Source organism: Natator depressus, chromosome 4 (genome assembly GCF_965152275.1).
Source record: "Natator depressus isolate rNatDep1 chromosome 4, rNatDep2.hap1, whole genome shotgun sequence".
NCBI classification, from domain to species: Eukaryota; Metazoa; Chordata; order Testudines; family Cheloniidae; genus Natator; species Natator depressus.
The window spans coordinates 106,155,854-106,171,485 of record NC_134237.1 but is presented as its reverse complement, the minus strand read 5'-3'; the positions used below and the strand labels follow the sequence as shown (position 1 = coordinate 106,171,485).

At 41.5% G+C, this 15,632-nt stretch overlaps 1 protein-coding gene across 1 annotated transcript in view; it reads right to left on the bottom strand.

The window, feature by feature from the left end:
* DHX15 (DEAH-box helicase 15) overlaps nucleotides 1-15,174 on the bottom strand; it is a 68,362-nt gene extending 53,188 nt beyond the window's left edge. Inside the window, exons 1-2 of the mRNA XM_074951594.1 lie at nucleotides 14,935-15,174; nucleotides 9,008-9,356 (exon numbers count right to left, since the gene is read on the bottom strand). Coding sequence (XP_074807695.1) covers nucleotides 9,008-9,356; nucleotides 14,935-15,005 — 420 coding nt within the window. The 5' untranslated portion in view covers nucleotides 15,006-15,174. The remainder of the gene's footprint in view (nucleotides 1-9,007; nucleotides 9,357-14,934) is intronic.
* Nucleotides 15,175-15,632: the final 458 nt, after the last annotated feature.

Here is a 15,632-nt window from a genome sequence, read left to right as displayed (position 1 = left end):
AGCATTAATGTCAATGTAACCAGGCCCCTAGTAATTTCCTTTCAGAATACTCCTAGATTAAGAGCTAAAACGAAGTGCAAAAGGAGAAAGATACAAACAAAACTACAGAATCCAACTAAACATGGAGGATGAATGACTTAATCCAGGTAAGTTTCTCTTAATAGAAGAAAGTACTTTTTTCTTCAAAAATGTTTGTCTATAGATTGCTACTCGAAGAAACTGACAAGGCCAGAGATCCTAAATGCAACAGAAAAATCCACAAGCTGCAACAGGAAGCAAACACAGATATACTGAAAAAGCAACGTTTTTAGGATTAAACATGAAAAATACAAGAGGTCTAGATCTTCTCAAAGTGGTGGTCTGTGGACTGGTGCCGGTCCGCAAGCCATTGGCTGCCAGTCCATGGCGAGTTTCCAGGAAAGACAGACAGAAAGACAGAAATAATAGTATAAATTTTAAAATGGCACCGGAATGCCACCAAGAATAATCATTAGTTGATAAAAGTCAACAATATTAAATATGTTTTCAGAAGCACATATTATAATATTGATAATTATACCATAGTGCTACAGCACGTTTTGCATGAGACGTGCGAGCGCATGCTTACCCCACTCCTTCGCATATAAAGACCCCGCCCCACCGGCAGTTACCATCAAGAAGTTGAATAAAGAGTGTCATGCAGATCTCCGCGCGTTTGTCATTTGGAACCCCGTCCAAACCCACTGATCGTTGAATTAAGTACTAATAATATTATAAATTTTAATAATTATTTTCTATCCTATCATGCCATAGCCCTTACGAAGTAGATGGAGACAACTGAGCACCACACACCTAAAGCCAAATAGACAGTCTTTGTAGGTACAGGATTTTATAATTGTACTATAAGAATTGATGTAAACTTTGATTTCATTCTGCCAGCCACCCTTTTTGAGTAACAGAAAGGAATGACCATCTGAGACTGGGATCCTGTTTCCAATATGCATTACCATTAGGACCTGTTATAAAGTTTAGTTAGTAAGAGACAGGATTTTGTATTGTGTCTATGATAAATAGATTAATGTTGAGGGCATGAAGCCCCAATGTGAATTGTTTTAGTTATAAGATTTAGCAAGGCTTGATTTACAATGTATTCTGCTGAATACTGCTGTCTGTATACCTTTGAAGGTTTCTGTGAGACTGTGTGAATGAAAATGAATACATTAGGAAAAGATAAGCTGGGAAAGCCATCACAAACGTCCAGATGGTCAAGAAAAAGTGAAAAAAAGAAAAAGGAGTACTTGTGGCACCTTAGAGATGAACAAATTTATTTGAGCTTAAGTTTTCGTGAGCTATAGCTCACTTCATCAGATGCATGCAGTGGAAAATACAGTAGGGGGATTTTATATACACAGAGACCATGAAACAATGGGTGTTACCATACACGCTGTAACGAAAGCTATCAAGTAAGGTGAGCTATTACCAGCAGGAGAGAAAAAAACCTTTTGCAGTGATAATCAAGGTGGGCCATTTCCAGCAGTTGACAAGAACGTGAGAGGAACAGTTGGGGGTGGGGGAGAATAAACATGGGGAAATAGTTTTACTTTGTGAAATGACACATCCACTCCCAGTCTTTATTCAAGCCTAATTTAATGGTGTACAGTTTGCAAATTAATTCCAATTCAGAATTGGATATGGAAGAGCAGCTCATAGGACAGATTAAATTAGCAAAGTACTTTTCTTTGCAGCTTGATGAATATACAGCTGTTGTTAATAGGGCAATTCTGATGGTGTATGTGCGCTTTGAACATGAGGGTGATTTGAAGAGTTTTTGTTTTCTGCTTCACTACCAACAAAAACAAACTAGTTCTGAAGTGTTCAAGACTGTGAGCGACTACATCATTAACAAATATGGGTTGGACTCAAGTTTTGTGTAGGCATATGTTCTGATGGTGCTGCCACAATGACAGGATGGCATTCTGGAGTGGTTACCCAGATTAAGGTGTTTGCACCCGAATGCAAGTTGACGCACTGCTTCCTTCATTCACCAAGAAAGTCTTGCAACAAAAAAAACTACAAACAGAAGTAAACAGTGTGTTCAGCGAGGTCATAAAAACTGTGAACCATGTAAAAGCAAATGCTTTAAATTCAAGACTATTTGCTGCATTATGCGATGATATGGGAGCTCCTATTGCATGCCGATGTACGTTGGTTATCAAGGGGAAAAGTCCTGTCAAGAGTATTTGAGCTCCGAAACGAGCCTGCCGAGTTTCTTCAGGACAAAAAAAAACAAATTGGTCACAATTGTTCCAAGATATGGATTGGATAGCCAAGCTGGCTTATTTGGCTGGTACCTTTGCCATCTTTAATGATCTCAACACCTCCATGCAGGGAAAGATGGCTTCGTGTCTTACAATGGCAGACAAGATCGACGGACAGAAACGAAAGCTAAAAGTATGGAAGAGTCGAGTGTCAAGAGATTGTTATGACATGTTTCACAACTTAGCGACAATCACCACCAATGCAGGTGAAGACCTTGATGTTACATCTCTACGAAATGTAATCAGTGAACATTTGACGAATTTGGCAGAACGTTTTGAGTTTTACTTTCCAGCAGAAAAAGATCCACGGAAAGGGACTGGATGGATCCGAAATCCATTTGTTCCACTGAAGATGACGTAACTGTCACTATGGAGGATAAACGGTTGGAGCTGGCTGCTGACGAAAGATTGAAGATGAGTTTCGAAACTACAACATCACTTGCTTCCTTTTGGATAAAAGTGAAAGTAGAATATCCTGAGCTTACTGAAATTGCTCTGAAAACTCTTCTCCCATTTCCTTCAACATACCTCTGCAAGACTGGCTTTTCAACCATAGATGTCATTAAGACAAAGTACAGGAATAGTATGGATAGTCATTCTCCATTGAGTGTGGCACTGTCCTCAATTGAACCACGACTGGATACACTGACAAAGAAGAAGCAAGCTCACCTTTCACACTAGTAAAGGTTAAGGTTTTAACATGCCTATTATTGTGTTAATAAATTTTTTTATAATATCTTTGTTAGAAGACTTTGCTGGTTTGATTTTAATATTTTTTTATTTGTATTGTAATATTGTATTGTTTACAAAAACAAAATAAATGTCTGCCAACTTTTATTTTATTATATTGTTTTTATTATATTATAATTTATTTTTATATGTATATAAATATATAACTTTATATTATATATAATATTATATTTATATAAATATATATTTATATATTATAATTTATTTTTATTATATTTATTATTTTATTATATTATATTGTTTCCGATATAAATTAATATTACTATGAATGTTCAAATATGTTCTTGGATCGTAAACGAATAATAGTCATTTTATACTATCCGCACAGACACACAGCCTTTCAGTCTTCAATGTATTTAAATGGGAACATCTCCGCATGTACACCACACTCCCTTTCCAATTAATACAGTGAAGAATGTTAGTTTTTCTGATCTGATGTGCTACGTGCCCATGTGAAAACTATAATAATATGGCACAAATATGGAACCAGTCCCTGGCAAATATGGTACCGGTCCCTGGCACACTGGGGGAAAAAAATTGCCGGTCCGCCACATCAGATAGTTTGAGAAGCACCGGCCTAGAGTACCTACTAAAATTTGTCAAAAGAAGGATAACAGAGACATCTGAACAGAAAAGAACCCTAAGGAGCAGAAAAGTTTGGACAAGATAGGCAAAAGAATAGGTTCTCTAACATAGATAATCGGCACTTGGATTCCTGAGTAGAAACATGCACACAAGAGCTTCACACATGTGAAGAGAAGAAATGAGGCCACTTTGCAAGACACCAGTAAAAATGCAAGTCTGAGGCTAGTTGCTGAAGCATCACCTCTACAAACAGAGTAAGTCTCAACATGACCTTAAAACAGCAGGCTTGCCAGGCTACAACAGTGAGAAATATAATTAGACAGCCATTTAGAAGTGGTTTTCTTGGTAACAGCAGAATCTACTATAATGGTGTTAAATGAAAAAAGCTGGGTGGACTTTAAGGGCTTTAATCTGATTCAAATAAAAACCAAAGATCTCTTTACATCAAGTTTACAAAGAAAGGCCTCTCCAGGACCAGCATGCAAGCACAAAGAAAGATGACTGTTTCACAATAAAGTGGAACTCAGTCATCATCCCTGGTAGGAATTTAGAATAAATCTATAGCATCACACGGTCCTTATAAAACTTATCATGTGGATCGATAAGAATCTGAAGCCACTGCAGGAGCCAAAATTACTGCCACCAGGAAAATGGACTTTTCCTGAAGCTATTTCACAGATATCAAAGGGATCAGGAAGAGCTTTCATTAGCTTTGTCAGCCCCTTGACACAGACGGGCTTTCTAAGGGAGGCGAGAGATTTTCAAACACCACATGAACCTGGTGACAAGGGGCTGCAGAGGTAACAGTCTACACTGGATACATTTGTGACAGGCCAAAATAATAACCAAACGAACATTCAGTAGAGTTCTTTAAAAAAACAACAACTAAAAACAGATCAAGTCAAATGAATAACGTAATCAAGCCAAGAGTTCCTTTTCTGTTAGTTTTGTTGGTGCAGGGGTAAGGAAAAGGACACAGGTACTGTTTAAAGGATTTAAATGAGATTCTTCAACTACTAAAAAACCTTCACTGCTTAAAAGTTTACAGGGTGAAATCCTGGCCCCATGGAAGTCAGTGGTAAAACTACGATTAATGTCAATAGAACCAGGTTTTCACCTGTAATTCTTTCCTTGTGCATTGTTGCCCCACGTGCTCAGAAACCCCATGTATTCGGCCTCCGTTCTCATAAACCATACACAGGGCAGAGGCATCACTGGGGGTATGTTGAACAGTGCTCTGTTCTGTGTGGTGAGATTCCTAGTGGGAGCAGCTACTATCTCTATGGGTCAGTCTACACTAGGAAAATTTAAGAGCATTATGGAAGTGCAAATTACAGTTCCACAGTTAAGATGGACTTGAGTTTTGCATTTTCAGCAAGGATGCAATCACTTATTGGCAGAGGTGTCAATAAACATATCTTGTTTAATAAACTTTAAGAGAGCAAGGCAAGGGAGCTCTGAATCTTAACATGCACCTTCCATTGTGACTATACCAACAACAGTACCTCTGTGTGCTTTAATCGTAGTTGCTGCCATTGCAGCCTTAAGGGGTTCTCTCCCCAAACCAGTGGAATGCCTGAGCCAGATAAGGAGGAGAAAGAAGAGAACTTGGGATGACATTTTCAGTGAGATCCTGCAAGCCAATGGGAGCAAAGGACCTGGAAGGTGAATACTGCAGATAACCTGGAGAAGGAAAAGAGTGCAGAGGAGAACAATCCATGAGTCCCAGCAGAAAAAAGGAGTTCCAGAACATAATGGGGCTTCTCCACCAGCAAACACAGACGCTGCAAACTCTTGTGGACCTACAGGTTCAATGATCCTGGGCTCGCCTCCCACTGCAATCCATGGAGAACTCCATTACAGCACCTCCCTACATCTCCCCCTCAACATTCCACATGGCATCAAGAGCCGCATTCCTAACCCTACCACTCCTCTCTGGGATCATTAAAGACAATCACGCCTCACATACACCTCTGAATGCCACAGCTGCTCTTTGTGTAGGTAAAATGGACATATATGTTCTTTCCACTTGTTAAGTTCTGTTCCGTTAAATGTATTTGCTTTTAAATTGCACAGATTTTTTCTTTGCATTGGTTTTGTTATTGAATAAATTCTATTGTTTGGAAAGTAATTAACCTTTATTAGTTCACAACATATGCTGCAGAGTGCCTAGCAGTTCTGAAAGTACCCACTTGTTACTGTACAGTGACCCAAAACTCATAGGGTCAGTGAAAAATAATCAAATGTACACCAAGCACTGAAAAATTAAGGAGCACTGACAGTGTTGTATTCATCGGTGTACACCAAGCACCAAAACAGCAGGGCCAGGTAAAGCATAGTTCACCACAATGCATTACTGTGGCTCACTGTTAAAGTGCTCTTTTCAAAGCCTCTGAGCCACACAGCTCGACACTGAGGTCTTCTTATAATCCTTGTACCTGGCTGTACAAATTCAGCAGACAGGCGCTCCACTTCCACCATGATAGCAACTTTTCCCTCTTTGCTTCACAGATACTATCTAAGAGCAAGCAGGCAGCTATAACCACTGAGACGTTGTTTCACTGAGATCCAATCTTGTGAGTAAACAACGCCAGCATCCCTTCAGTCTACTAAAAGCATATTCAACTGTAATTCTGCACCTACTGAGCTGGTAGATGAATCTTTCCTTGGTGCAGTTGCGGTGGCTGGTACATAGTTTCATGAACCGGAGAGCAAGGGGTAGGCTAGAAACCCCAGGATCACTATTGGGATTTCAAATTTTTCAGTCAGAATCCGCTAGTCAGGAAAGGAAGCCCCTGCCTGTAGCTTTCTGAACAGTCCCGTTTTTAAAGATACGAGCATCATGCACCTTGCCTGACCAGCCAACACCAAGGTCGGTGAAGTGGCCCCACTGATACATCAATGCTTGCATAACCATAGCCCTTTCTAATGGTGTAGTCTGTGGCAAGGTGGTCTGGTACCAAAATAGGGATGCGTGTACTGTCTGTTACTCCACTGCAGTTCAGGAATCCAATTGATACAAATCCATCCACTGTGTCATGCACACTGCCAGGAATCACAGTCCAGCGTAGCAGGAGACAATTAACAGCTGTACACGCTTGCATGACAAAAGCCCCTACAGTGGATTTTCCAACTCCAAAATGATTTACCACTGACCAATAATGACCCAGCGTTGCAAGTTTCCACAGTGCGACTGCCACTCCATTATCCACTGTCAGTGCAGCTCTCACTTTGTTGTCCTGGCACTGCAAGGCTAGGGTGAGCTCAGCGCATATATTCAGGAATGTGGCCTTACACATCCAAAAGTTTTACAACCACTGCTCTTCATCCCAAACCTGCATTACCATGCAATCCCATCATTCAGTGTTCATTTCTTGGGCCCAGAAGCAGCACATCACCTGAAGCTGTTCTGTGAACACCACTGCCAACCTTGAATTGGTTCTTGCTATGTACAAAACCAATCTGTCTTCCAAGAAATCATCATGTTCCCTGTTGATTCAGTTCTTCTGTGGCCCAGCAAATATCGGAAGATTAGCTGTTCTGTGCTTGCAATGCTTATGACAACAGAGCAGAGCTGTACAGGATCCATGCTTCCAGATGGCAGAGAGCAAGGATGGCCGAGCAGGTTCATGGGATTTTTTTAAAAGGCACAATATTATGGGACAGATGACATTATGGGTTGGAAACAATTTCATGCTGGGAAGTTGACCCTTTGCACCCATTCATGCCTGCGTGACTAATTTCTGCACCATTATGCATTGTCAAAACTTACCAAAATACAACATGCTGGACAGTGGCAGGTTGCACAGTGAGATACCTACCTATGGTGCTCTGCACTGTCCATCGACATAAGCACTCCTAGCAAGTACACACAGTGCCGATGCAAGACGACAAGCATGCATGCGCACAAGTGATGTACTACCCATGGCGGCTTTATGCCAATTTAACTTGTGTTGACCAAAGTTTATAGTTCAGACATGGCCTAAGACTTAGGCTACTAAGTCCCTCAGTCAATTCTGAAAATTTTAACCCAAGTGACCTACATTGTAACCAAGAATACTGGAGGTTTAAGCCATTCATATGAAGGATACAAGCCACCTTATACCACTGCAGATGAATTCTCAGAGGCTGCAGTTAGTATACTTGATGGACTTTTATATATTAAAGTGACTGATTTCTTTAATGGACTTCTGAGAACATTTCTTTTCCAAAGGATCTGTATATTCAGAGTTGCCTCAAATTTTATTTTTGTCTAAAATCTATCTCCATAATACCTGCTACAAATTCATTACAATCTGTTTAAAAACTTAAATTTTTTTTAGTCTTTATGAATCAATTCTTCTGCCTATGCAGGGAGATTTATGCATGTAATTCAATAAAGGACTTTTCCACATCAGCCCCCCTGAGGAGAAACCAGGAGCTATATAGTGTTTGTACCTGTATTCAAACTAGCAATTTTCTGACGCCTTAACAGATCCACTTCTGTGTGCCACTCCCAATGTCTTGCTTATTTTGTAAGTCCCCAAATCTCTGGTGGGTTAGCAGGAGGCCTTTAGATCTAAATATCACATTGTTCAATGCACCAGTAGCTTTGGAAACCTATGTATTCTGTACAAATCTAACCCAGGGAGATTTCTACCTAGGATATAGAAAGGCATCCCACTGTCCTCTGAAGGAGCCAGCAACATATAGAAGTAGTATAACAACTAGAAGCACCACTAGTTAAAGAGAAAATATATAATGTTCTCTTTCGACCGGAGTATGGAAGATTTGAGCTTCCGTTTCTTTGATGAGCATAGCCCAGGGCAGTAGTCAGGAAATAAGTTCTAATTCTGGTTCTAACACAGACTAGCTGTGAAGTCATGGATAAATCACCTAACCTCTGTAGCACTGTTTCACTATCATTAAAGCGTGAATTTCTCTCCTTCATAAGTGTTGACATTAAATGTATCTTTTAGAGTACAAAGTGATATTCAAGTACTATTGAGACATTAGATTTTTGTATGTCAATTTTCTGATTAAATTCAACTTAAGATCACTCAGTGCCATAAAAACAGCAGTACACACATTTTTGAGAAATGCTTTTCCTTTAGTTTTCACCCATTAGCTGGACTAGCATCTTAAAATTAAAATTATGTGCAAAATAGAGATCAATGTTTTAGGTATTACGCAACTGAAAAGTTCATTAAACAAGTATTGCTCAAGAGGGTAAGACTTGTGATGTGTCACTAAGATACTGAAATAAAATTGTTAACACAATACTAAACAATTTATCATAGTAATCCCAAAAAAAAAAAAAACATGGATATAAACACTCCACCCTGTGACAAAATCTTAAACTTTAAGCAGGAAGCATCAAGTGAATAAGAACTCACCTGTGTCGTTTTACCAGACCCGGTCTCTCCAACCAGTACAAAAGATTGGTTCCTGATCAGGATATCTGTAAATCTTTCCTTATACTCCCAGACAGGGAGCTGAAGCCGCTTCTTTAGGATTTCATAGTATCGAGGTGTATGTGGTAGGTTTGTGAATGGATTAATACCCTGTGGAAGTATTGCTGGTTTTAAAGGTGGTAATCCACCACCAACAAGCAGCATAGAATTAGATGAAGGACGCAAATCTTTTTCCTTGTCTCTCTCTCTGTCACGATCTCTCTCTCTGTCACGATCCCTGTCACGGTCTTTAGAACGATCTTCTCGATCCCGGTCACGATCCCGGTCCTTCCTAAAAGGATTTCCAGACACAGAAAAATACAGAATGTTGAAGTTAATACTTAAAGACGGGATATAGCCAATGTATGCAGGAAGTGTCAAGAAAACTAGATAAAAATGAAGAGTTTAGATTCTTTTCCTTACATTCAGTAGTTTTAAAACTAAGAAATAGGAGCTAATCTAGAACAAAAGAACCAAAGAAAGTATTAAACTAATGTTTCACCATGGAATACATTATGCAGCTCATGCAAACTGAATGCACAGTAAATATTTTAAACAGTTTTGCAAGCAGCTTCACTTAAGCGTACGGCAGAGAAGGAAAAACATCACTGTTCACTTGCTTGCGTCATTACAAAGACCAAATTTCATGTCTGAGGCATATGCCATATTAGTTATGCAAAAATTACAAAAACACTCACTGCTTATCAGTGCTGTCATGTGCCTTTACGTACAGGTAAGGTCAGAAAAGTGACTACAAGAGTAGCATCTTCTTAACCTAATACATGTAATAAATATCAAGATCCAGGCTCTCTTTATATATCTCCTTACTTTTCTGACAGCTTTTTCTCAGTCCTTTACTTGCTACCACTACAGAGCCACTTATAGTTATGGGAGGAAGCCGGATTCTATTCTTGCTCATGTGCAGTAGCAGAACTGTACCAACTGCCGAATCTTTTGTTATTGATGATGATGCATGAACTAGAAAGAACACAGCTTGATTCTCACATACCATGAAGAGTTTTTAGCCCTAGCAGATAGAAAGTCCCCTTTATACTTAAGCTGAGCAAATTCGATATATAAGTCACTGAGACTCAAAAATGAATCCCATGACTTTTAAGACTATAACTGCATTTAAAAGTAGTTTCCCTCTCCACTCTACCCTAAATCTAGATCTAAAGGAACCTGAAATGTATAATGCATCGTTAAGTGCTCTCGGTTATAGAATAGTGGACTAGTAGCATCAGCCCAATTGTAGTAATGGGTGGGGGGGGGGGGGGAGAGAGAATACACACACAGAGATACATTCACCTACCCACACACAAAAAACAAACTTTATAAATAGACATAATTAAGCTTCCTAGTAATAATGCTAGAGAAATCAGGGTAAAAGCATTTGTTTTTTAAAGGCAGAGAAACTGGGGTACAAAATGCACTATGGCATATCAAATGTGTGGCCTAAACTGTATGATAAATTCCCTTTAAATTAAGAGGGAACTGCAAATTAAAATTAATCCCAATCAGGCTGGAGGGAATATTCAGATCAGGTATCTGGAGTAAACTCAATCTGCCTTTTAGTTTTACAAGTTGCCTTCAAACGGGTATCAAATTTAATTTGGCCTCGGATTTAGATTTCAAAAGAACAAGGACCATAGACCAATAAAACTGTTTCTCCTAATTCCCCTACCCAATTCACCAGAACCAGGTTTTTTGTGCAAGGAACATGGTCAATTTACAATCTAGTCCTTTTTTTTTTTTTTTGGGGGGGGGGGGGGGGTATGAAAAGTAGTTTCATATTCTACACCTGGCTTTGAATCGCACTGGTAATTTTTGTCATTTTACAATCCCATTTTCTTTTTAAGTGTTTTTTCTCCCGCTATTACTCCGTGAGAAACCCACACAAACAAAAGGGGAAATGGAGAAACTGACCATCCACAAAGAGCTGACAAACAAAACAAAAAAATTGGAAAAATGCTCATCTTTCAGTGACAACCACCACTTAGAATCACTGTAACAGGTGAAAATTTTCAGCCAGAAGTGTGATTTAATTTGACAGTATCCCTTTAAATTACAAAAATTTCCTGGGATGATTGCAACCAAACCCTTTGCAGGATTGTGTTAGTGGCACCCAAATGCTGAAATAGATGAGAAACTAACTAAACACAAGTAAAACAAAGGCCCCAAACTTGGGGCGGGGGGGGGGGAGGGGGAATGTATACTCATGCTTAACTTTATGCACTGAGAATCACCACACTGAAGTCAATGGGGCTACTCACAGTGCATAAAGTTAAGCACACGTGATAGTATTTGAAGGAATGGAACCCAAGCACATTTCCACTATCCAAGATGAGAACAAAAGCAAACTTGGAAAAGCAAGATTATTGAAAGACATAATTCTGAAATACCAAGAGGGCATTTGTAATATAGGTTAAGAAATTTAGTGATTGTCCACATACATACCCCTTCCCTTCAAAAATTTCTGACCCATATTTTCAATAACCACCACTAGTTTTGGGTGCCAATCTTTCAAATATCTAATGTCTGATTTTCAGGCCTAGAATACACAAGGTTATGTTGGCACAGCTATGGTGGTTAGGAGTGGGGAGAGGGAAATCACACCCCCTAGCCAACATAGCTATGCCAACAAAACCCTCAGTGTAGATGCAACTATGCCAACAAGAGTGCTTCTGTTGCTTTAGCTAACATCTGTTTGGTGAGGTGGTGTTACTATGCCAGCAAGAGAATTCCGTCTGCCTGCATACACTGCATCTACACTAGGTGCCTATGCTGCCATGGGTCCTGTGGCGTAGACATGAACTCAAAGTTACACAGTGCTTATTTGATTAATTTCAGTTGAAGATGCAGGTGTTCAACGCTTTTTAAAATTAAGCCTTCAACAGAAAGCTGATCACCTAAATCCAGAGGATACTTTTGAAAATCTGGCCCTTTGAAACAAGACAACTGTACTTGGATATAGTATACTTGATAGTTTTGTTCCTGGAAAAGATTTACCAGTAAACTGAAGTTTAGTACCTCAAGGTAGCAGCATTGTCTCTTGCTGCAAGAGAGATAATTTAGCCTATATGTTTGGTCATAATTTTATAAATACCTTATTTACAACTCTTAACACATTTTAAATAGGAATTGTGTCTTTTACAAATCATTTTTTTAAAAACTTACAAGTACCCCAATTTTTTCTACAGAATTTCTAGTATGCTGTTGATACAAATCAGACTGCCTCAAAACAGTTCAGTGGTCAGGTACAGCAACTACACAAACAATTCAGAGTAGCAGCCATGTTGGTCTGTATTCGCAAAAAGAAAAGGAGTACTTGTGGCACCTTAGAGACTAACCAATTTATTTGAGCATGAGCTTTCGTGAGCTACAGCTCACTTCATCGGATGCACTGTGGTTAGTCTCTAAGGTGCCACAAGTACTCCTTTTCTTTTTACATAAACAATTGTTATACTTACATATTTAAAAATCAAAGAATAATTAGTGACGAGAGCTCATGGCCAATTACTTCCCCCCACAGCATCTCATATTCATCCTAGGCTGCTGCTGGCCATTCCTCTTTTTAACATACAAAGTAGATGAATAGGCATGGGAGCTTCCACATACAAAAAAAAAAAAAAAATGAAACTGCAGCCAGCTACAGTTAGCACATAGTAGTTTTTGTATTTTGCAAATTCTAAGACCAAGACTGTTTTAAAAAGTGGCTGAGTGACCGAGCAAAGGCCAATACTCCCTGCTCTTATTAGAAAAGGCCCATAAGAGCTCTAATTTACCATCTCTAGATCCTCAATTGATTGTATGGCTCTAGAGGTGACCAGTAAGAATTACTGACACCATTAATATGTTGTTTATTTACTTTAAAACAGACCTAAATTTTACAATATTTTGTGTCACTTTTACCCTCACTCTCCCTCTGCAGTGCCTCTGGTTTCAAAAATTTGTTCCATTTTATCCTAATTCATGTACTAATCCTGCAATGAGCTTTAAGATGATGCATCAGGGCCTTGGACTGTAAACTGTCTGAGCCAGCACCTCTCTCATGCTATCTGTTTGAACAACACCATTACAATGAGGGTCTGATGTGACTGAAGCCCCTGTGCACTAACGTAATACCAATAATAAATATAGCAAAAGCGTAAAACTTAACTTTTAAATTAAAGCTTACATTTTGCTAAAATTAATGTCTTCTTATGCCCCCACACTAGCCAGGAAAAGTATCCTTAGTTACAACTAGAAAAATGTCAATCTGGAAAAATGCAAACTACACTTGGCAAAAAATAGATATTTGATTGAAGGGAGAGTCTGGAAGCAGAAGGAGACCCCATGACAATGAGAAGCTTTTCACACCTTTTCTTTGAAAATATAAGCCTACCACTAGGATCAGACTTTTATGAAGGAGACCACCCAGACCAGCATTACACAGGGTAACAATTTGTTTCTAAATAAGGACTATGAATCCTCTTGCTTCAGGGCATATACCCGTTACCAACCGACATTGATTAGGACAAAATTCTCCCAAAAGGGAAAACTATTCCATGTGTGTCTACTTTGGCATTTCTTGCATCTTTCTCTGAAGCTTCCGTTACTAACCACTTTCACAGAGGAGATACTGGATTAGATGGTCCGGTGATTTGATCCAGTGTGGCAATTCCTATTAGTCCTCCATCATTTTTAATGATTCCATTAAAAACTTTTTCTGTTGTCCACACACTAACAAGAAAAATCTACAGAACACTATTCTAAATTTCAGAATTCAAATGCTTCAACCAAAAGGTAAACTAATTTAAGGACACTCCCTAAACTTTTGTTGTTGTTGAACGTGCATCCACCCCATCAATTTTCAGTGTAAGCTAAAAACAAAAATAAATTATGTCATTAAATTCACTCCTGTGTCTCCTACCATCTCTTCCAGTGTTTGTGATTTTACAATTACTTTTCTTTTTGGTAATGCTTTCCCCTCTTTTGTTCACCTGCGGATAATCTCACACAAAGAGGAATAATTGATCACACAGGGGCAACAGTGAAACTGACTAGACACAAAATGCTGAAAGATGCAGAGAACACAAACAAAAGAATCTCTTTGTCGTACCCTTCCCCCGCCAACTTCAGTTTCGATAATCATAGCAGTTACTCGTAAACAGCAGTTTGCAAAACTGCAGACAGAAGTTGCCGAGATCACTCTAAATTACTGAGGGAAGATGATCAGCCTTGGGCCGAAAACTATGATCTGGTTCAGGCCATGTCGGAGTGTTAAGGACACGAGTTTAGAAATACTGATCCCCGATCAGCGCTACGCGGGGACCTGGGCTCACGGGACTCTCTCACCCGGCCGCGACCAGAGTGACCCGAGGAGCCGAGTAACGGCAGAACGGATGGGGTCACCGTTTGCACGGATGCAGGAACATTTCTGCTAGAAATCGGAGCCCGCCCCGGCCAGGATTTCGGATTCCTGCAGGGAAAGGCGCAGGGGCCGGCTCCCTGCCGCTCCCACCCAGCTCGCCCGGCGCCCCCGCCGTGCCCCCTGCCCCGCACCGGGGCTCCCGGCTCTTGGAGAGAATGGACGGAGCCATCTCTAGGCTCTGGAAAGCCGCCGGGCTCTTGGGCCCGCCGCCCCTCCCCCCCCAACGGGACGAGGAGACGCGCCTACCCCCAGGGACTTGCCATGCGGCTTGTGTGCCGCGCCCCGCCGGCCCCTCGCCCCGCCGATCCCTGCCCTCCCGCTCCTCGGCCAGACCCAAGACAGCAGGGAGCGAGTCTGGTGCCGAGGGTACAAAGCGGATTAGGCGGGAGCCGCTCCAAGAGCGAGAGGGACCGACCCCGACCCACAGGCCGCGCGGCCAGGCCCCGGCGTCCCTCACCCGTCAGCCGTGGCGCGCTTCTTGTTGGAGCTGTAATCGTCCCCCAGGTCTAGGCGATGGCGCTTGGACATAGTACCAGCGGCAACAGGGGGCTTCGGGCGGAGATGGGTGCGGCGGCTCCGCGCTCTCTGCTCCTCGGGCAGCAGCGGCAGCGCCCCGAGGCCAGGAACAGCAACTAAAATGGCGGCCGGAAGGAAGCCCGGCTCCGCGCGAGACACTGAACGAGCGGCTTCGAAAGGGGGAAGCGGTGCAACCACTCCTGGTCCGGCTGGGAACCTTACCCCCACGCGTCCGGGTCCGGCCGCCGGATCGCTCCTCGGGAACCCCATTGCCACCCGCGGAGTGGAGAGGGGCCCACAGCGTGAGGCGGTGCGAGTGGGGAAAGGGGTGGGGCTCTGACATGGCGCTCACAGGCGGAAAGAGCCGGTGCTGGGCAAGCGGGCCTGCCAGGAGTGGTGTGCACGGCACAGCCTGGCCCTCTGGGCACTGCCCCATGGCCCAAAGCAGGACCAGCTCCCCACGTGCCAGGGACACAGTGCCCTGCCTAGAGACCAGACTGAGACTTTGGCTTCAGCTGGTAGTGTCCTCCTGCAGCGTGTCCAGGAGTAGCCTGCTTATAACAGCCCATAGCCCAGACCCACAACTGGGCCTGGGAACCATCCCCACCCCTTCAGCACCAGTGGGCAGCGCTTCCCCAC